This window comes from Phaenicophaeus curvirostris, chromosome 3 (assembly GCF_032191515.1).
Source record: "Phaenicophaeus curvirostris isolate KB17595 chromosome 3, BPBGC_Pcur_1.0, whole genome shotgun sequence".
In the NCBI taxonomy this organism is placed as follows: Eukaryota; Metazoa; Chordata; class Aves; order Cuculiformes; family Cuculidae; genus Phaenicophaeus; species Phaenicophaeus curvirostris.
Genome location: NC_091394.1, coordinates 65,073,869 through 65,096,914, shown reverse-complemented (window position 1 = coordinate 65,096,914; position 23,046 = coordinate 65,073,869). Strand labels below are relative to the sequence as shown.

Here is a 23,046-nt window from a genome sequence, read left to right as displayed (position 1 = left end):
TTTCATCATCATCACATCCAGTAACTCTGATAGACACTCTGATAAATATGATGAGTATTCTGGTAAGTACATTGATAAAATTTGTATTGATGAAGTCTTGTAGAAATATTTGTGAAAATGATGGGTGAGGAAAATTATGTTTTCGTGAGAGATTCAGTTTCTTCAGGAAATATTTCCTTTGTTGCAATAGAGAGGCCATGTTTATTGAAAGCTAGATTAAAAGCAAGTTTTACTAGTTGTAGAAAACATGCAGAAATTCTCATGGGGCCTGAATCTGTGCCTCCCTTCATCTGTGCCCTCATCCCTTTTCAGAAGTCCACCTGCACTTTGGAGATACTGTGGTTTCTCCTGCCACATGCTTGTATGAAAGGTGCAGCTGCATCCCGCCACATGGTAGCTTTCAGATTTGAACTCAAGTCCTTTGTGTAGGTGCCTCCATGCTGCTGCTGCTGCTTCCAAAACTGAGTCATTCAAGTGCCACCTAGGAGGAAAACGATGTGACTTATGTAGCAAGAGCTGTGGTTGGAAGACTGTTGTTTAATCTTACAGGTAGGTCCTGAGTTGCAGGAGGGCCCACTCACCACCATGCTGTCCTATTCTCCATCAAGAAGTCTTTTCCACCTCTCCTGGCCAAGCCACTTTGCTGTGCTGCGAGAGATGCAGTATCTGATGCTAACAAATTGCATTTGCATAAGGATTTGGGTGCTGTGGTGTTTTCTGAATCCTGGCAGGCCGTCGGCAGCAGAGGATGGTAGCCAAAACACAGTGCTCAGCTCTGCAAGGGGAGAAATGGCACATATGCTCAGTAGCACAATTTAAGCACCAGTGCCAATGTTACATCATTAGTTACTTCATTCCAATACAGTTATTTGGGTTGCATTGTAAGCTAAGTTGAAAGCTAAGGCAAATTTATGGAGTTGGGAACATTTTGAGGTTACTTGGTCTTTTTCTGGTGGACAGGAAAAAATGTTCCTTTTATCTTGTTGATTCAATTCATAATTATCCACTATAATTACTCATAATATTAACACCTTGTCATAATTTTATTTTTCCTTGTATATGTTTTTCAACAGTCATTAATAAGATGCTAACCTTTACCTGGTAGTCCATCTGTGGCTGGAATATGAGAGTTAAGGTATTATAAATCAGTTTTAAAGGTTCAATATCAGTTTGAACATTTCAAAACATACCTGTTTCTTTCAAACTTTCATAAAAGAATGTTTCAAAATCTGTTTCTTTAAATTCTTCAGTCCATTCACACACTTCAGAAAGCAACCCGAGCAAGGATATTCAAATCATGAAGCTAATCCAAGATTCATTCAAGTGAACAACATTTATTGGATTCACTTCTTCTTTCAGTAGAAGGAACCTTGCAGAGATGTTAATGTGGGCATAGTTGCATTTGGTGTTAGGAAAGGAAGGATGCTGTGGATTAATCGTTCTAGAATGGGAGGAAAGAAACACATTTTCATATGCTAAAGGAGATAGTAAATGAATTGATTCTTCACTTGAGCAAATGACACCTGCGTACTTATGCCAGATTGATATAGAATCATAGAATCATAGAATCATAGAATCACCAGGTTGGAAGTGACCCACCGGATCATCAAGTCCAACCATTCCTATCAAACACTAAACCATGCCCCTTAGCACCTCGTCCACCCGTGCCTTAAACACCTCCAGGGAAGGTGACTCAACCACCTCCCTGGGCAGCCTGTTCCAGTGCCCAGTGACCCTTTCCCTGAAAAATCTTTTCCTAATGTCCAGCCTAAACCTCCCCTGGCAGAGCTTGAGGCCATTCCCTCTTGTCCTGTCCCCTGTCACTTGGGAGAAGAGGCCAGCACCCTCCTCTCTACAACCTCCTTTCAGGTAGTAATAGAGAGCAATGAGGTCTCCCCTCAGCCTCCTCTTCTCCAGGCTAAACAACCCCAGCTCTCTCAGCCGCTCCTTATAAGACCTGTTCTCCAGCCCCTTCACCAGCTTTGTTGCTCTTCTCTGGACTCTCTCCAGAGCCTCAACATCCTTCTTGTGGTGAGGGGCCCAGAACTGAACACAGGATTCCAGGAGCGGTCTCACCAGTGCCGAGTACAGAGGGAGAATAACCTCCCTGGACCTGCTGGTCACGCCGTTTCTGATACAAGCCAAGATGCCATTGGCCTTCTTGGCCACCTGGGCACACTGCTGGCTCACGTTCAGTCGGCTGTCAACCAACACCCCCAGGTCCCTCTCCTCCAGGCAGCTTTCTAGACAGACTTCTCCTAGTCTGTAGCACTGCATAGGGTTGTTGTGCCCCAAGTGCAGGACCCGGCATTTGGCCTTGTTAAACCTCATGCCATTGGACTCTGCCCAGCGGTCCAGCCTGTTCAGATCCCTTTGCAGAGCCTCCCTACCCTGCAGCAGATCAACACTTCCACCCAGCTCAGTGTCGTCTGCAAACTTGCTAAGGGTGCACTCAATGCTTTCATCCAGGTCATTGATGAAGACATTGAACAGGGCTGGACCCAGCACTGAGCCCTGGGGAACCCCACTTGTCACTGGCCTCCAGCTGGAGTTAACTCCATTTACCACCACTCTCTGGGCCCGGCCATCGAACCAGTTTTCCACCCAGGAGAGTGTGCGCCTGTCCAGGCCAGAGGCAGACAGTTTCTCAAGCAGAATGCTGCGAGAAACTGTGTCAAAGGCTTTACTGAAGTCCAGGAAGACCGCATCCACAGCCTTTCCCTCATCCAGCAGCCGAGTCACTTTGTCATAGAAGGCGATCAGGTTAGTCTGGCAAGACCTGCCTTTTGTGAACCCATGTTGACTGGGCCTGATCACCCGGTTCTCTTGCATGTGCTTCATGATAGCACTCAAGATCACCTGTTCCATGACTTTCCCTGGCACTGAGGTCAGGCTGACAGGCCTGTAGTTCCCTGGGTCCTCCCTGCGACCCTTCTTGTAGATGGGCACAACATCAGCCAGCCTCCAGTCCAGTGGGACTTCCCCAGTCTTCCAGGACTGTTGGAAGATGATGGAAAGGGGTTTGGCCAGCACATCCGCCAGCTCCTTCAATACCCTTGGGTGAATCCCATCCGGCCCCATAGACTTGTGGGTGTCTAGTTGGGCTAGCGAGGCTCTGACCACCTCCTCTTGGATCATGGGAGCCTCATTTTGCTCCTCTAGCTCCTGGGTTTGTACACAGATGGAACGACTTTCTTTACACTTAAAGACTGAGGCAAAGAAGGCATTAAGTACCTCAGCCTTTTTCTCATCCCCTGTCACTGTTGTTCCTTCTGCGTCCAATAGGGACTGTATGGTCTCCCTAGTCCTCCTTTTATTATTTATATATTTATAGAAGGATTTTTTGTTATCTTTCACAGACTTTGCCAATTTGATTTCTAGCTGAGCCTTAGCCCTTCTGATTTTTTCTCTACACAATCTCACTTCCCTCCTGTAGTCCACCCAAGAGGCCTGTCCCCTCTTCCAAAGCTCATAAACATTTCTCTTCTTCCTGATATCCCTCAAGATCTCTCTGTTCAACCAAGCTGTTTTTTTCCCCTGCCGGCTTTTTTTCCGGAACATGGGGATGGCTTTCTCCTGAGCTGCTAGGATTTCCTTTTTGAAGAGCTCCTAGCCCTCATGGGCTCCCTTGCCCTTAAGTACTGTCTCCCCTGCGACTTTGCCAACCAGCCTTCTGAAGAGTTCAAAGTCTGCCCTCTGGAAATTTAATGCTACTGTCCTACTAACCACCCTCTTCACATCACCTAGAACAGAAAACCCTATCATCTCATGATCACTTTGTCCTAGGCGTCCACCTACTGCCACATCCCCCACAAGGCCTTCTCTGTTCACAAACAGCAGGTCCAGGAGGGCACCCTCCGTTGTTGGTTCATTCACCAGCTGTGCAAGGAAGTTGTCTTCCATGCACTCCAGAAGCCTCCTAGACTGCTTCCTTTCTGCTCTATTGTACTTCCAGCAGATATCAGGCAGATTGAAGTCTCCCACAAGAACAGGAGGCATTGATCTAGAGATTAACCCCAGCTGTTTATAGAAGAGCTCATCAGCTGCTTCTCCTTGGCTGGAAATCATATAAAGTCTGGATGTCATCATTTTTTTATTTATTCAGCTATCATTTTTCCACTGATGTCTACACATGTACTTTCATGTTTGTTGACTGTGAAATGGCATCACTGCTTTCTAACTGCTAGTAGTTCTCATTACTATTAGTTCTCAGCTATTTGAGAATTTACAGGTATTATACATGGAGAAAAGCTGTGTGTATGCTTAAACAGAACTGAAGTTGGAATATTTTTAAGCTGAGCAGTGCAGTTTTATTACAACAAAGAAACTTATGTCTTGCAAAGTTACAAGCAAGCTTAGGTGAGTGTAAAGATTTAGCAAATCACTGTCTCAAACCAATCTCTTAAATCACTGTGATTTATTCCTTTTTTTTTTAAATTCATAGTAGTGACTTCTAAACCAAATGTAAACAGCAATCTTCAAACCTCTTATCCAAGGTCTCCAAAGTATACTCCTCTTACTAAATTAATGGGAAACATTTTTTTACTACATATTAATGTTCAGCTATTTTTTCATTGCCATTCACTTCAAGTGATTATACCCATTCAAATTTTGAGAAGCTGGTGTCTTGGTAGACTTAAGTGCATCCAAACACAAACTGATTACTAGACTTGGATCCTGTAGCCTGGCCTGTAAGGATAGACACCAACACTGTACAATGGGTACCACAGCCCATCCTTTGGATCAGAATGCAGGAAGGTGGCCTAGGCTGAAGCAGACCCCAGTACTGGTTGACGGGAACTTGGTAACATAGGACCTGCTGAAATGTATTTCATCCTGCCTGCTCATCAGACGATAGAAACAATTTTAGGCAACGTCATATCAGATTACCATAAAAAATATTTGAGCTACCAGTTGTTACTTTATGATGCATACAGCAGAACTATTTACTATTATTTACTTACTAACCAGAAAAACAAGAGCCAAAATCTGGAATTCATCAACTAATACAGAAAGATTTGTATAAAGCTCCTGCTGTGCTTGGTATACCACATATGTCTGAGGCCAATTCCATAAAAAGAAACTCAACATGAAGCTGATCTTATTTTAATTCAGGCTTTAAGACGCATACACAATATTTTATAGTATTTTGGATGTGGAAATATTAATTGTGTTTTCCTATTTAAAAAAAAAGAGATTAGAACTAAAAATAATGAGGATTTTATGCGAAGGGAGACAGGAGGGAAGAGAAATGCATTGTAAGGATATCATTGCTGGCTTGGGGCAGCTTTTTTGGGTATCACAGAGCCCAAGCTGTACCCAGCTGAGGGGCAGCCAGTCTCCATCTCTTGTATTTCCCCCCTTCCAAACTGTCGGCACCACAGAGTTCCTGAGCCTCTTTCTGAGTTCAAAACCCTTTGTAGGTGTGGATTAAGGTTCAGGAGAGAAAGCCTTCATTCTGGACATTTGTTTTCCTTTGCAGCGAGGGGTCGGAAGCAATTAATCAGCAGCTGTGGGGGCCAGGGATGCTTTCCTGTATGGCCATATAGCTCACTGGGGCTTGGTGGAGCAGGAGGCAGGGACTGACATGACAGCAGCATCACTAGTGTCCTCAGCCAGGGCAACGGAGCCCTTGTTTGTGTCCCAGGCACCTTAATACGTCACTTGCATCATTCTGTCTGGTAGTATAATTTTTACTTTATTTCAATAAACGGTGGAGTATGTATCAGACTAGGTGCATTTTTAGGCTACTAAATCTACTAAATTTTCCTAGATTTCTCTAATTTAGGATTTTAGAATTATAGACTCACCAGGTTGGAAAAGACCCATCGGATCATCGAGTCCAGCCATTCCTATCAAATATTAAACCATGCCTCTCCGCACCTCGTCCACCCGTCCCTTAAACACCTCCAGGGAAGGTGAATCAACCACCTCCCTGGGCAGCCTGTTCCAATGCCCAATGACCCTTTATGTGAAAAATTTTTTCCTAATGTCCAGCCTAAACCTCCCCTGGTGGAGTTTGAGGCCATTCCCTCTTGTCCTGTCCCCTGTCACCTGGGAGAAGAGGCCATCACTCTCCTCACTACAACCTCCTTTCAGGTAGTTGTAGAGAGCAATGAGGTCTCCCCTCAGCCTCCTCTCCTCCAGGCTAAACAACCCCAGCTCTCTGAGACGTTCCTCATAAGGCCTGTTCTCCAGCCCCTCACCAGCTTCGTCACTCATGTCCCCTTTATCCGCTCCTTTCCTGCAGTCATACTTCTCATTCGGCAATGGCATTTATTGAAGATAGATGAAGAAAAGGAGAAGATTGTCTATACAAATGAATAAATAAAACCCCTGAAATTGTAGAGGTTAAAAAGAAGAAATGCTGCTTTCCCAAACACTTATTAAAAATCAGACTAGATACACAAAGGTACCCTGCCTAAGAGTATAAGGAAAATGGCACCAGATGCACTGAAGATAAATAAACATTTCTGAGTTGCACTCCACACATTCTTTATACGCATAACTGCCAAATTATGATTTTTACAAAATCAAATTATAAGAGTTAAAAACTGTTTATATCTGCTTATCTACCTTTGTTCTGAGTTCTTCACACAGTTCTGTTCTGTGTATCTTTGTGTCCTCTTCTTATGTTATTGCATTCTTCTGGTCTGTGTCTGCTTGGTGTGCTGTACCTTGTTGTGTCTTTCAACACATAAATTGGCACCTAGTGCAAGATGTGTTTTCATTTGTCTGTGTCTAGATTAGAAACATTATTTACAGGATGTTGTTGTATACAGAGATTCCTGTACTATAAAAGGCAAGACATCCTTAAAGACACATTTTTCAGAACTTCATCACGTGAACCACTCAGATGGATAGGAGCACTTTAGCCTTTTGTGCATGCAAATATGGCACAAGACAGGAAGGGCAAGATAAATGATTTGCTTTTTTAGATATTGAAATAAAAATTTTGCTTGTTCTTAATTCTTGTGAAACTCTCTGGAAATCCTTATTTTAACCTACTTCCCTCTAACTTAATGACAGATTTGCAGGGAAAAAAGTACTGACTGCCCTCTGATTTTTTTTCCATTGAGCCTAGGTTTGAAAGGGATCTGTCATCTTATGTTCGTGGGCTGAAAATATAGATGTAATTATGAGTAATTGGTTTAGGAATTAAATATTTCTTTGGAAAGTGAGATTGTTAAGGAGGAAATATATGTAGAAAACCTCTATAATGCACTTAATTAAAAGAAAATCCGTATTAGCAGCTTGGAAGTATCCAAGCAGTAAAGAGAGTTTAAGCTTTGTTTACATTTTGGCTCTAAGAGGTGCCTCTCTTTAAGTATTTAGGTAAACAAACGAAAGCTGCTGTTTTCATTAGCATGTAACACAGAGCCCAGTTTCCTTACCTCAGATCATTAAACTGAAATTCGGTGGCAGAAAGCAATTTGATCTCTTGCAAATATGAGTCTTGATAAACCTTACTGTATGGAAAAGAATCCTTCAAATTTTGTACCTATTGACATTGCTTAATAAAAACATCTCGAGCGCTGGTGCTTCTGGGTGTGTTTCCAATAGCAATGTGATTGCAGGGCTCTGTGGATAAAGTTACCAATCCTTTGAATTCTGACCTTCAGTCTAAAACAGCTTTAGAGGTTACTCTTTTTCCGATTTGTGAGATTGCAGAGAAAAAGTTAATGCTGCTGGAAGGAAGCGGGGGAGGGAGCCAGGCTTGGATATGAGAACTGGGACTTTGAAGCCATCTGAGGAGTTTTCCTTTGGCCTTGATTTGTAACAACAAATATTGGCAGTATGACTCTAAGTAATTATACAAAGTTTCAAAATAGAGCATGTGGCAATTGAAATATTTGTGAATACAATTACCATTGAGACCAAATTGATTTTCAGGGAAATTACACTATTGGGTTCAACAAAGTCCAGATTCTTGGGGTAGCTGTAGCCATCAAAACCCGAGACCTAGCTTAAGCCCATCATCTGTGTCTATGAAGAGGAGAAACCTCAGAACTGAGTCCTCTCATGACACTTCAACTAAAGTGTCTGTCTGTCTCCACTGAAGATGTGGTCTGGGGATGATCATCTTAAACTAAATACTTCATTTTAGGTGGTTAAAGTTAGGTGAGAATCTAACCCCTGCTCAACAAACAAGGATCGTGGTGTAATTATGGTAGGTTTCAAAAGAATTTATTGTGGTAAATTTCATAGTAACAATTTACAGGAGAAGTATTTGATGAAAGTATAAAATAAATGGCCCTTGTAATGGTTATTTTAACTTAGACTTCCACTTCTTCCTTTCATTATGTGGAATATTTATCAACTTCACTTTTATAAGATATTTCACCTCTTCCTGTTTGTCATAAGAAAAATATGTGTGACTGAATGTATCAAGGTTAAGGGCGTACGTATTTACGGTATTCAACTAACACAAGGTTTGTGACTTGAATGTGTGTTTATGAATCACTTAGATGAGTCATAAATGCAAGCTTGTCTTAATAATCTGTTGAAGTAAGCCCAGATTGCTGTTCTTTCAATTTCCTTCATCATTCTTAATCTTTCAACTAACAATTATTTTCTCTATATAATTTTTTATTTGCTTCTCTAGTCTTATATGACATCAGCTGAAAAATTATGCAATTATTGACACAAATATCTAAAATACAGTAATGATCCACTGCTCCATCTACTGTTGAACAGTGACATGAATAATGCTTTAGGAAAAAAATACAGAATGCATTTAGGAAAAATAACAAAATGGAACTTGCAACAAATAAACCTATTGATTCTGTGGTTAGTGAACAAACATATTTTTCTTGCAGAATTAAGAATTCTGAGTATGACTTTAATTCAGACCTGAAAAACAAACAGGAACTTTCCATCTCCCTTTTCACCCTTAAAGAGGTGCTGACAAAACTAGTTTTGTTCTTGTTAATGGAAAATAGTTGGAGAAAAGACAGTCTAGCATTACTGAGTTGACTCATGTTATACAGTGCACTATATTTCTATTACTGGCAAAAATGTAAGTTATTGCTGTGAAAAAAATTTGCAATGGTTTGTGAATTCTAACTTTTTTCTAGTAGCATTAGATGAAAGAGGAGGAAGGCTTAAATAGTTGTGGGAGGATGGACTATATGAAAATGGCATGTGTGTGAAATGATGTGTTTTATAGCATTTACAGAAAAATGGGACTTGATTATTTTGTCATCTCACTTGTAATATCTCGTTTGTACTGCATTCTTTGTGCAACTTAGTCTTCTGAGGACCCACTGTGTATAGCTTTTATTGCCCATTAGGTTGCTGGCTCATCATCACTGGTGCATTTGATTTGAATTGTTCTTTCTTGTAAGCAAGTTATCATTCACACATTACGGTGAAGGATGATTATTTTCAATTTTTAGGCAGTTATGTTTCCATGCTGAGCAGTAGTAAAAGCTTGAATGGAAATCAGAAAAATTAGCTCTTTCTCAAGGATGCTCACAAGTTGCAATTTACTCCCTTCATTTCACCCCCTACCTTGCAAATAGCTAACTCTCCAAGTAATTTTGTTCAAAGACAATTATGTTGCCTTCAGTGAAACTACTTTTATAAATAGTTACTAACATATTTATGCATATTTTGAGCTAGGTTTTTGTGCAAAAAAAAAAAAAGTGACATTCTCATTGATCCTTAGGTACTATAGACAGTATTAAAAATCATCCTATGAAACTATGGAACTTTATTTGAAAATGGAAACTAATTTTCTGTGATTCAATTTAAAAGATAAGACATTTCTTAAATGAAGGCTGATGTAGTTAGAAAACCAACAATATTACTGTTAGACTAAGAGTAGATCCTGCAGCTCTACTCCCAGCAAGTCATGAAACTGCTATCTTAGTCTTTAGGGAAAAGTAATGACATCACTCTTGGTTGCAGCATCTACTTCAAATGATCTAGAGACCAACACTTACCAGTATTTTTGGTGGTGATAAAAAACCACAATTACCTTGATGAGATTTCTAGAAGCAAAAAGTGATGTAGGAAGTTTTCAGCTTAGTGCTACAATGTACCAAAGAAAGATGACAGATACATTTAAAATTTACCTTGGTATAGGAAAGCTTCCCTTCCTACCTTCACTCCCTTCCCCTTACATAAGGCTTTTAAGTTGCAATGAAACTACTGAAAAAACATGCATCCCTTTATTTTGGAAAGTGAAAAAATGAGAAAGACTGAGGCATTTGCTGTCTAACTAAGGTTAGACCATTTCTTCTATGGAAAATCTCTGCATTTGTTTATGTCATAGTTGTCAAGAACTATTTCAGAATACTATAAAGCCATTAATTTATTCAAAAAGCTGAAGCTCAATTTAAGATTAATAAAGTCTACTGTTTCCTATTTTAAATTATACAAAATGATCCTGTACTGCAATCTAGCAAAAATGTGATTTAGGCATGCAATTTATAAGTATTTTTACTAAGGACAATGGTTAGCAGCATGCACATAGATCTTAATGCATTATTAATTTTATCTGGTGTACCTTAAAAGAATGTAATGAAACTGTCCATCTCAATTACAATGATAGATTTTGGGTGGAACAGTTAAAATGGTTGATTTCTTTCGGTTTGTTTTTTTTTTTTTGTTTGTATTTACCAAAGTCTCTTTACCTTTTCTCATTGAGTAGCAAGAGACAACAGGGGCTCCTGTCAAATGTTGCAAACTTCTGCTCCAGCCAGGGACATCTCTAGGCAACAGCTGCTATGTGTAAGACAAAACTTGTATGGAGACATAGGAGGGATATTGCCTGCTCTGGAGAGTTCTGACATTGCATTGCAGTTGTTATTGGAAAAGCCATGTGTTAGCTTCTGGGAGTGATGGGAAGCATCTTTTGCTTTAGTGCAGAGTGTGATCTTCCTGGGCATATTTCTAGTGTTGAAAATTTCAATAGTGGTGAAAATTTCAATAGCGTTGAAAATTTCAATAGCGTTTCCTCCTTAGAGCCAAATGTGGAAACATCGCACTGTTCCATATCCATCTTATAGCTATTTTTTCTTAATTATCAGCACATCTGTAATTGTGGCATCTAAGCACCCACAAAATACAGTGTTAAGGGTGAACTCACTTTACTTGTCCTTAAACAAGAGTGTAGCACTGCATAAAGAGTTAAAATCATATTGCATGAGTAAAAATTATAAAAATATACTAGATTGCTTGTTGTGCATTTGATATTATATAATAGGCCTGGTCCATTACTACTTATGACTCTTGAGATGCCAGCTGCATCAGCAGGAATGCAGAATCAGGGCAAATTCAGGCATGATGTAAACATATACAGAAAAACCTCTCTGAAATTTCTCTTCTAAACCCAGTGTTATTCTAATTGTGGTTTAAAATTGATGTTGTGTGCCAGTGATCAACAACCCAGCCCACACTGATTTGGTATGCAATTAGTTGGAAGAATAAAACAAAAAAGCCAAGTAAAAAAACCTCTTTCAATTAGATTTCAAATAGGTATGGTGCTCATCTGGCATAATTAGATTAGTTATTGTAATAAAAAAACTGCACTCGCTTAAACCAGATGAGGATCTGGTCCACAGTATCAGCTGTAGGATAAGTTCATAGGTTAGGACCATACTAAGGGGTAATGATATACACTAATCTGAAGCCCAATCTTCAGACATCAGATAAAGGACTTTAAGGCACTGTTTAATGACTGTATAAACACTGAGGACCTTACTTTATCTTATATTCCCCATCTAGATCATTTATATGGCTTCAGTTCCCATACTGCTTACATGCCATACTGCAGAAGAGATTAAAAATTCAAAGCCGATTCTTTTCTTGCAATGCATCATCAGCACCCTTTTTCTGATCATCTTAGCCTCTGTGTAATTTATCCCATGTTTATCATCACATCATCAAGCTTTATATCTATGTGTGTGGATCTGTCTAAGTTTAATTAAATACAGAGACTGGGCACACTCCTGAAGTTATTACTTAGACAAAACTCCCATTAGTGACTACAAACTCTAACCAATAGTAAACCTGTTTCAATAAGCTTTACCTTCAAAATAGTAAAATTTATTCATATATTTGTGCTTTGGGTTTATTTTAAAAATATGGAATTAAGTGGATTTATGCAAAAATTCACATGCATTCACATTCACAGTCATATTTTTAATTTTTTTTCCGTAGCATCATTTAAGTGTAACTATTTCTGAGAGAGGGTTTTGAATTACACTTTCCAATGTCAGACGGTACCTCACAACAACAATATCATATTTTTGGAGAGCTTTTTCCAGGAAAAAAAATGCGCTTCTGCTTCCTAAGAGTATGTGCCTGATCTTTTTCATGTCATAGATGGAGCTCCTCGAGACAGTGAAGCAAGACACGTCTTTAACTCTGTATAGGATTGGATAGGGTTTTTTAAAAATGATTTTATTAACCCTGTTAAAGTCTTCAGTGGTAAACATTTCCCGGAGGATTGTGGCTATTCCAAAAAGCACATAGTTTAGAATGATTGCATGGCCTTGCATTTCCTGATTTCAGTGAATTTTACCTGACAAAACTGCATGTATCCATAATAAGTAATTCGTCTCTCTTTCACAGTTTAATATAGACCATCATAAATAGTTTTCTTGGCGCAAGGTCTGGTTTGTGACTATAAAGAAATAAAGGGATTGTGTTTGTGCTGGCTACGCAGTGGGGCCCAATCGAAAGCTGCTTTATATGGGAACCTGGGTTCCCATATATGGTGTGCGACTGTCCCGAGATCCCTTTTCTCTGCTAAAGAAAATGAAATCCTAGGTGCCTTTTCAACTCGAGGTTGACTTGTAGCTTTGCAAACTGATCTGCTTTCCTGAAGTATTCCCAGTGTACTTACTACAAAATAATGTCTCGCTTACTGGGATGTAGTAGCCAGAAGACATTCCTCCTCTAGAAGTATTGCTTTCATTCACAGATTAGTTAATTGAAGGTAAGGATGTATTAGCAGTGAATAATCACAGATTTTTGTAAAGAAAAAAAAGTGCCGGTTGAGTCTATTTCTACAGTATAAAGGTTTTTTTTATTATTATTTAGTGTTGTAGACCTGGCACACTATTAAGACTTCTTTTTACGGTACTGCAAATCATTATGCTGTTTTCCTCATCATGTTGGGATTACATGTGCTGAAGAAAAAGTAGAAAAATAAGTGTTACATGAATGGAAAGATACCATCTACAAAGTGGAAATGCTCCAGAGAACCCTGTTCAAATTTACTTATTGTGTACATTAGAATGCTTTTTAACATAATGTACATATTTTTAAAAGAGGGTTTTCTTAATTATAAGCAACTGAAAGTGCTGTAATAGAAATGTATCATAAACCCATTTCAGGTTAATGGCTTACTAATTAAATTATTTAATTACTTATTGATTGGTAAAAGCTAAGCTTTAAAGAGTTACTGTTACTTAATGCACAAATTTAACTCTATGCAACCGTCTCACTCTTCATTGAAGATATTTACAAGGTCTATGGAAGGGCCTTTACAATTTTAAATTTAAAAACTTCAGTAGGTGAGTACTAATAAGTTAAAAAAGAAATTCGACTATGCTTACAACTGTTTTTAGAAGTAGAGATATTTCAAATATCTGTACGGTGTAAACCATTTTAAAAGTTCTGGATATTTTGTTTAAGAAATACCTCTAAATCGGAGAAGGCTGGTTTAAACAGTTTTAGCAGACCCTTTCTCTACAAGGTCGCAAGAATCTCAGATATTTGAGAACAAATCTGTTACATATCCAATCAAAACTGCATGTCCGGACGTGCATGCTGGTTGTATTCTTAAGAGCCTCTGCGTGTATCCTTATTTAGCTTCTCTCATTGATATAATGTTGGTTTAATTCCAGTTATTCTATTAGCAGGGCTTTTGTTTAAACCCAGTTTTACTAGAGGGGACATATCTACGCACAATTAAATCGGAGGGACCCGAGGGGGTTTCACTGCTTGTTCCAAAAGGGGTTGTGAGCTGCGGGATGGGTGCGGAGGGGCGCGCAGCCGGGAAGGTAGATTCCAACCCGCGCAAGCCTCATTGCAGTTTAAACCAATAAGGTCGGGACAGGAGAATAGCTGCGGTTTGCGCTGCAAAAACAAAAACAAAAAAAAAAGGGAAGAAAAAAGAGGGGAAGGAAAAGGAGGGAAAGGAAAAGGAAAGGAAAAGGAAAGGAAAAGGAAAGGAAAAGGAGGGAAAGGAAAAGGAGGGGAAAGGAAAAAGAGGGAAAGGAAAAAAAGAAAGGAAAGAAAAAATAGGCAAAAAAAGTGGAGCGAGGAGGAGAGAGGGCGCGGAGCGGCAGCGTGCCCCCCGGCAGCGCCTGGGCAGACCCACAGGGCTGAGCCAACAGGCGCGGGGCTGGCGGCCGCGCCGCGGCTTTGTCTGCCCTCCGCCCCGGGGCGCGCCTGCCCCGCCGTGGGAGGCGCCGCGCTCCCAGCCGCCAGCGCCGCGCGGCGCGGACCCCGCGCACCGTGAGTACCGGGCTGGGCTGGGCGGCGCGGGGCGGCGGGGACGGGGGAAGGAAAGGAGCGGGGAGAGAGGGGAGGGAGCGGCTGCAGCCCGAGCTGGGCGGCGGCGGCGGCGGGGAGTTACCGTGCGAGGGCACTTGGTCGCGGAGGAGAGCGGCGCGCGATTATAAATCACTACGTGCAGCAGTTAATTGTGGCCGCTCTTCAGGCTGAGCTGTGCGGGCTGCCCGCAAAGCAGATGTGAGGCGGTTCTGTCTGTTCCGATCGGCCAGGTTGGGGGATTCTCCTGTTTGATTTCCTAGAGTTCGGCAGATAGGAATAACGTGACGGTGCTGGCGTGGGGCGGGGGGGGGGTGTTAGGTCTTTCTGGAAGAGACACAGGAGCGTGAGAAAAAGAATAATTAAAGAAGGTCGGAAGGAAGAATGCTTGACAGAGATTTTGACAGCGCTTTCTGAAGCAGGAAATCCTTTCGCCTAATATGTTTAAATTTTCCAAACACCAAGGAAAACACGGAGAGCCCTCCAGGAGAACTTTTCAAGAGGACAGAATAAACATCTGCACAACTGAATTAGTTGACGTTTATTGACATTTTAGGTGGCTTATTTAGAAGGATAATCTTAGAACGAGGAAGTTAAAGGCCTTTTGAAGTCTCATGAAATTTACATCTTGCCTTCCGGAGACCCATAGAACATTCCCAAGTCCGTGTTTCTCTCGGTGTTTCTGACAAACAAACACCAAAAAGAGGAGAGACTGCCCTTTGCGGCCAAAGGTTTGTTCTGGAAAACTAAAGGTGTTTGTTAATGCGTTTGAAAGTGTTTTTAGAAGGTGCTTGGGGTTTGGTGATTTTTTTTTTTTGGTAGGTAAGCGTTTAAAAAGGAGGCAAGTGGAAGAGATAAAGGCTTTCATTTAAAAAAATAAACATAGTATATTGCATGTGCCTTGTAGAAATTTGAAAATGATCACGGAGGAAAATTTAGGATAAGAAGTGCAGATGTTGTGTAGCGTATAATTGGAAGTTTTTAATGTTAGATACCACTTATAGAGAATCTTTTCTGTCCCATACTGGGTCGGCTTACAAAGCATCTGCCAGAACTCAGGAGCATGGATGTGTAAAATAAATAAATAGCGTGCGTATGTGTCTGTAAATATATATATGTGTGTGTTTGTATACACATTATATATGTATATAAACGCACACAATGGTTGCTTACGAACCCATGACATGCAGTATTTAGCCAAACACCTCACTGCTGTCAGAGTTTTCCCAAGGCCTGGTAGGGTCTGGAAATGAGCGGCCATCCCCTCTCAGCAGTTCTGCGCAGTGACAGACGGCTTGAGTCACGCTTCGCCTTTAGAGAGTGGAGAAAAAAGAATGACTAATCATTTTGCTTGAATTGCAATAAGTATGAAATATTTCTCGGGAGCCAAAAAAATCTTGGAAAAGCAGAAAGACATTCTTAAATGGCTGGTCATAATGGGAGCATTGTCACATTGTAGTACTTCTTTCTTAAAGGGAAGAAAGTGTTGGGGTTTTAAAACGTTTCATTCATAACTGTATTAAATGAGCATGCAGGACTGCACTTTTAGAAGAATTTAAACTAGTAATTAAAAATTAAATAACTGTAATTACCTGCTTCTGCTTTAATAAGTGCAGTTTGTCTTCGATGTGACTATCTAGTGGAAAAGCTTTGCATCCTCACTTAAACCCCAGCCTTACGATTACAAAAAGAGTGAAAGTATTACCAAGTTTTATGTGTTGCCAGCAAGGTGCCTTTTCGTAGCCAATTTGCATTTTAGTTTTGTAACATTTTGGCTGTTGAATACATTGCATCTGTAGATACCGATTGCTTAGGACTTTCAAGGAGGCAGAAAGTGCTGTGGGGGAAAAAGGAAGAATGAAAAATCCTCCCCTCGCCCCCCTCCAGCGCTAAAAATGACAGATTTTTTTTTTTTTCCCTAAGGAGAAGCACTCTGATTTGAAAACTGCGATTGTCTTAGAAATTTGCTTTTTTTAAAGTCGAACTATGTTCTAAGAAAAGCACGTGTGCTGGCTATGGTTTTCTGGGTTAACTTCTTATTTTCACTTAGAAAATTTCTTTTCAGCTGGAAAAATGTTTTAAATTATAGCCATTTTAAAAAAATTGCTCCTAGCAAGCAAAAATACGGTGGAAAACCTGTAATTTAGGCAAGTACCTACATTTTATTTGCTCTGTGCTGCTGAAATTTAGAATCCCTTCCCATTTACAGTTTACTTTTCACAGAACATTATTAACTTTTTGGCTTCATACATGATCTTCTGTCAGATGCTTTTGATTTGTAATTTAGCAAAGTATAATAAACAGTGCAAAAGTCATGAATTTTCCTCTGCATCCTGAGCTCTGTGGTAGGGAAAATGTGATAAAATGTGTACCTTAAGTCTTGTTTGATGATCTCTCAAAGCAAGTTTGCCTTCTGGAAATAATTTCTGGGGTTGAAGAGCATGGTATTAACAGATTTAATGTGGCTATTCAATGGATTGGTGGGGTACTATGTGAGGTTTAACAAAATGAGAGAGACAAATTGAACATCAACAAAACCTACATCTGTGAAGAATTATAAATTTAATTAGAAAAAAAGGCAAACTTAAAAGACCTCATTAACTAATCAGAATTTGATGTTACTGATTTAAGATTCTTAAAAGGATGAATTTAATGTAGCTTTGCTATCATTGTCTTTTTTTCTCGCCATAGTGCCCAGATCTGAAATCCATATTAAAGACGTGTATGTTACTTACGACAACCAAATTCTACACAGTAATGTTTTTGAGGTATTAAGGACAGCATGTATGTAGTTTTTCGTATAAGACATATTTAGTTTAAGTGAAGCGCAGAAAATGAAGGGTGAGTGACAGGTTCTTTTTTATCTTTTTTTTTTTTCCAATTTTGTTGCTGCTTTTTTTAACTTACTCATTGGCTGGCTGGGTAAAGCCATTGCTTTTTTTTTTTTTTTTTACTTTTTGTTTGATATGTGAGTTATTTTGCAGAACTTAAATTTTCCAGAAATCTGTTGGCAAAATAGGAGAATATATGAGAGCAAGCACACGCCACCCAGAAATGTTTTTATTCTATGAACTGGTTGTCATAAGTGTGGTTACTTACTACGCTGTAATTTTGTACTACACATAAAAAACTGAAAGCATGTGAAGTGTAGCATTTTGTAAACTGTAACTAATTTCACTCACATCTGTGTCTAATTGTTGTCTGCATTCGCATTCTTGAGAGTAGATTTATTTTTCCTGGACCACTCTGTGGATTCAGCTGACCAGCCTAAGTGAGGATTAGTTGTTTTAAAGTTATTTTGATTAAAGAGTCATTTTTAAATATGGTAACGTGCAACACATGGTTTAAATAATCCTTGAGACACAAAGGGATATATCTAAAGTACATCTAATGAAAATGAAGATTGTGGATATGAACTTTCACAAATCATAGAGTGTTAGAGGCTATAAGGTATATATTTAATTCACTATAAATGGACTGAATAGGGTTTTTTTGCCCTCTCTCATGAATCCTTAAGTGAAATCTCTCTCACTCTATACACACGTGCACATAGATGAATATGTTTGTAAGTGTACGGAAGTTATTATTTTTTTAATTTAGGTAAATAAAATAGTAGGGATTAATTGTATTTTATAGTTCAGTGAATTATGAATAACAGTGTAGGGTACTTTGGAAAATATCAGTTAATTAAAGCATTTATTGGGAAAAGGGGGGGGGTTCTATTATAAAAGATATTTTTTAAAGGATCCTGTGCAAGAGGGAGTGAAGATAGCTCTGTAAGCAAACTTAGTTCTCACCTATAATTTTTTCCAGGTGTTTTGAAGTAACAGCAGAAATATATCCTAAGGCACTCTGCTGCAGTTTCTGGGGTAAAGAACTGGAAAAAAATTGAAAACAAAATGCACAGTTTTGAATGTATGTGCTCGTGTAGTTTGATTTGGCATGCGATGACGTATTGTAAAGTACATTATGCAGTACTTCAAGTACCCATTTATAAAAAGATTGATGTTTTTCAGCATGCGTTATTGCATGCTTCTTGACATCATTTGTAATGTTCTGCACTGCCTGACTGCCCCTAGCAGTTGTTTACTCTTGCTAGTAGTAATTCTGTCTGTGATTAAAAATAACAAAAAAAACCCCTATAGACACATAAGTAGGGTTTGCTTGGATGATTTTTATGGCACTTAAAATGCCTCATCTCTCTTGTCTTTGCTCTGTGATCATTTAAGAGATGTCAGTTCAGGTTGAATGGAAATACACATGAAGGATCCTCAATGCAGACATTAAGAGGATATATACCTTGCCTGGAGAAGCTTTCGTGTGCTTTTAAGCTAACAGTTTCTAGCAGTGTATCTTCACCTGAATTTTATCACCTGCTGACAATCATTAAGAGCTACAGAGAAGAGTCTGTTAGCAGAGCAACAGTGTTTTTCTAGTAGGATGTGAAAATCTGCTGCTCACCTGAGTTATAAAAGGAGTTGTTTTATTAAACTGGAAAATTATTGCTGGGTTTCCCAGTGGAACCAGTTTCCTCTTCTTGATGAGGGACCTCAGAGGTAAATGCTACAGTTTCCTCCTATTTATTTAGCCATAAGTGTTTTTTAAAGTAATTTTATCAGAAAACTCACTAGTGACCAGAGTTTTTATGAGCAAGACCTTGGTGCAATAATGTGTGGTTGGTTTTTTTCAGTTTGCCCTGGTTCTACACGGGTTTGTTTTGGAGATGGTTGTGTGGTACCATTCGTCATATATTGAAGATCTTTATGATAGTTAGGCCTGCCCCATGTTGTATCTCCTCCCCAAAAATAGCGTCAGCCTCTCCAGCTTGCTTTGCCCCTCACCTTTCGGGGTGAGCTGTATTGCTGGCTCCCTGCTGCTCAGGCACGGAGGAAGGATGGCCAAGAGTGGAGGAAGAGGAAAGCCAGCGTGATGAGGGCAAGAAGCTGTCAGGAGTTAAGGGGATGGGGAGGGAAAGATAACACGGTTGTCAATAAGAAGAGGCCAGAGGGGTGGAGGGCACTGGGGGGCTCAGGGCTGGAGCCACCCTCTGCCCTTGGCAGGGTGGCGCAGTGGGGTTACCTTCGCCAGGGTGTGCGGCTGTGGTGCCGTGGGAGGAGTGAGCCCCTCTGCAGCTGTCACGGGCCCCTGATGAATCACTATCCCGTCATTTGGCCGCCGTCCCCTGGCGCGGGGAGGAGGGAGAGAGACCTGCTGGGGAAACAACAGTTGAGCCTTCAATTTAAAGACAATATGCCTTTCACGGGCACCGCACCCTCCTCCTCTCCTCTTGGGCTTAAAGGACAGAATTGTCATCCATGGTGATAGCCTTTCTTTAAATTAAGGCCTCGAAGTAAAGCAGAGTAACAGAGGCTTCTGTTTGTTTCCCTGATTTACAGGTGCAGAAGTCCCAAACCAGTTCAGATGTTGCTGTTTTGTCAAGCTGCAGGTAAGGATTTGATTGAAAATTGCAAATTTTCTACAAGCCTTTTATTGTTGTTTTCAACTGCAGATAAGAAGTAAATATTTATTCTTGTTTTCCGCATTAAACAGATGAGTAAGTGCTGGAGCATTGCTTTTTCATATGTGCAACCACGTCTGTAAACCACGAGCATGTATACTTTTTCACTAAGTTGTTTGACTTTATATTAGATACCGGCTTTTCAGACTCTTTGTGACATTGTTCCTCTTTATGTGTAGTTTGATTTGGGTAATGAAATATAAAGTGAAGGATTGGTTTTTAGATCTTGTGATAAAATCTCAGTTAAAATGTGACTACTTCATAGCTGAAATGACACTTAGACTTGAGGATATTTATACTATTAAGGTGGGAGGAATTTTTTTATATAACTTTAATAGTCTTTAAAAGAGCCTAAGTGTTTCTTTTAAACTGAAAAATTACTGGTTCAGATGCCTTGGAGGCACAGTAACCTAAGAAATTTCTACTGGGAGCAATTACTTAGACTGAGTACATCAAATAACATTATCAAAGCTTTAGGTATGAAGAAATGGAAGGATGGGGCACTTCAATCATAAGCTTCCCCAACATCAAGCAGAGGATATGTCATAGTGGTAATGGCTGTTGGCCCTTTTCTATGAGGCTATTAAATATGTAAATCAGAAATATTCAGCTGCTTGTGTGCTGTATAAACTAATTTTTGCTTTAAATCTGAATTGCTCCCTCCTTACTTTAAGTAAGTGACAGCTGCTGAGATACGGCAGTGCTAAGGCATAGTAATGCCTATATGGATTCACTGTATGTTGGTCATATCCCTTTTCAATTGAACACGCTTTATGTAATCCACAAAGCAAACAAGTGAGCAGACATAATAATGTTTTAATGCTGCATTTGTTTCAACGGAAACAGAGGAACAATTAAGTAGTTTGCCAGAGTAAACACATACATCAGGAATATCTCATTCCCTGTCAGTAGATGATAGGTTTCCACAATTGCTTCAAGTGTTTTTTTTTGGTTTGGAGTACCATTATATTGCCACTGAGTGGTAAATCTTGATAAAGCAGTGTGTTAATTTGTTGTTAAGAGAATATATGTCTTCATATATTGGCGATTCCATCTTTGTATGTATCGCAGAAATACAAGGTGACACAAATGTTTAAAGCACAGTACTTCATACCTAAATTTGATTCTGTTAGAAGCTGCAAGAGTAATTACAGTAGCTGGGCAGTCATGTGTGAAGTTACAGAATTAGTTTAGCATTTAAAAAGATCAATTTGGGAGAACCTGTTCAGTTTTTACTAAGTGTTTTCAGGATGTCGATTAATAGCAGTCTGCGTCTCATATAGGTTATTCCTCTGCAATCCATGCTGAATATGTCACTGAAACTAGCTGCATCTTGTTTTCAGGTCTATGGAAATGCAGGATCTAGCCAGCCCGCATAGCCGACTAAGTGGTAGTAGTGAATCCCCCAGTGGTCCAAAACTTGATAACTCCCATATAAATAATAATTCCATGACACCCAATGGCACAGAAGGTGAGCCACCATTTTTTTAGTGTTTCATAGTTTGTTTTTTCTCCTTGTTGCATTGGTGTTCTAGCACTCAGTAATCTATATAGAAAAAATGTTTTACTATTTCCAGTGTTATGTATTTATGTAATATGTCATATAGAGCAAATGTTCAATGTTTATCACTAGTTATTATCAAGTCTCAGCAATAGCTTTCATTTATATATATGTCTAGTATATACCTAGTATATATCTAGTATATATCTAGTGGGATGTCCCTGCCCATGGCAGGGGGGTTGGAACTAGATGATCTTTAAGGTCCCTTCCAGCCCTAATTGTTCTATGATTCTATGATTCTATGAGCAAGTAGTATGTGCAGAGCTTAAAAAAAAGAATTCCACAAAATCTGGAAGGATAGTTTAGTGATGAGGAAAAAAAGGAGGTGTTTACAATTGATGTACAGCAAAACACAGTCTTTCAGTCTTTTTCACTATTTTGGTATTTATGTTCTCACCTTTTTGCAAGCTCCTAAGGCTATGAAAGTTTTGTCAAGTAGGTTAATAAAACTGAGTGTTGAAATTTCCTCAGGCTAGCTTGCTGGTCTGATAGAGTGGCCAAAATTCAAACAGGTGTAGTAATTCAATGGGGTAAACTGATACCTATTTTTCAAGAAGCAGTCAGGCAGTTGATAAGTTATGTTTGTTCTCAGTAGAATACTAACAGCAGAACAACCCAACAGCTTTGCTGGTAATATAATACACATAATAATGCATATAATGAAACACAGAAACATTTATATAATAAGCAGTTAAAAATACTCTTTCTACGGCAATAGTATGGAAGATCGTACGTGACATTTGCCTAGCTCTGTGAACAGGTATTAATGCATTACTAGAAAACAGTCGCACAGCTTCAAATATTACTTTTCAGTACAAGCATATAATTAAACAACTGTTGTAGCAGATATATACCTTTTTTTCCTAAGAATTGGGCTGTATTACTGCTGTCAGACTGTTTAGGATTATGGACAGGCATTGCATTCTTCCAGGAAAGGCACATGTCAATCAAACAGATGTCGTTCCCCCTCAATTCCCCAAACATCTCTGTTATTCATTCTAATTTGAGTCCTCTGTAGTGGGGAGGGTTTATGGGTTATCAGATTAACAGACATTTGTGCCAGAGTTGTCTCTAATTTACTTTTTGCTACTGCTGCAGAAGTGTAGCTGCAATAAAATTTTAGGCCATTTGAAAAAGAAAAAAAAGAATATTTAATAAAGAATAAATAAAGCGTTTAAAGTGTTAATGTAGTTTATGCAGAAAAATATTTAATGTCCACAGATGAGCCTTCTTTCTTTTTTATACCAAAGTATATTAATATATTATTATATTTGATATCATATTATCAGGTGTATACCGGTTTTGGTACAGGATAAAGTTGCTCTACCCTTTCAAATTAAAATTCCTTTTGCTCACGAAAGCCTTTGCTGTAAACTTCACCAGCTTTTGTACCTTCTGTGTAGCTTGGAGTTTCTTTAGTAGCATGAAAATAGGGAGTGTTCCTTGAAATGCTGAA

At 39.4% G+C, this 23,046-nt stretch overlaps 1 protein-coding gene across 1 annotated transcript in view; it reads left to right on the top strand.

Annotated features, from left to right (window-relative positions):
- EYA1 (EYA transcriptional coactivator and phosphatase 1) overlaps window positions 1-23,046 on the top strand; it is a 151,735-nt gene that overhangs the window by 48,720 nt on the left and 79,969 nt on the right. Inside the window, exons 2-3 of the mRNA XM_069854231.1 lie at window positions 19,908-19,957; window positions 21,373-21,500. Coding sequence (XP_069710332.1) covers window positions 19,908-19,957; window positions 21,373-21,500 — 178 coding nt within the window. The remainder of the gene's footprint in view (window positions 1-19,907; window positions 19,958-21,372; window positions 21,501-23,046) is intronic.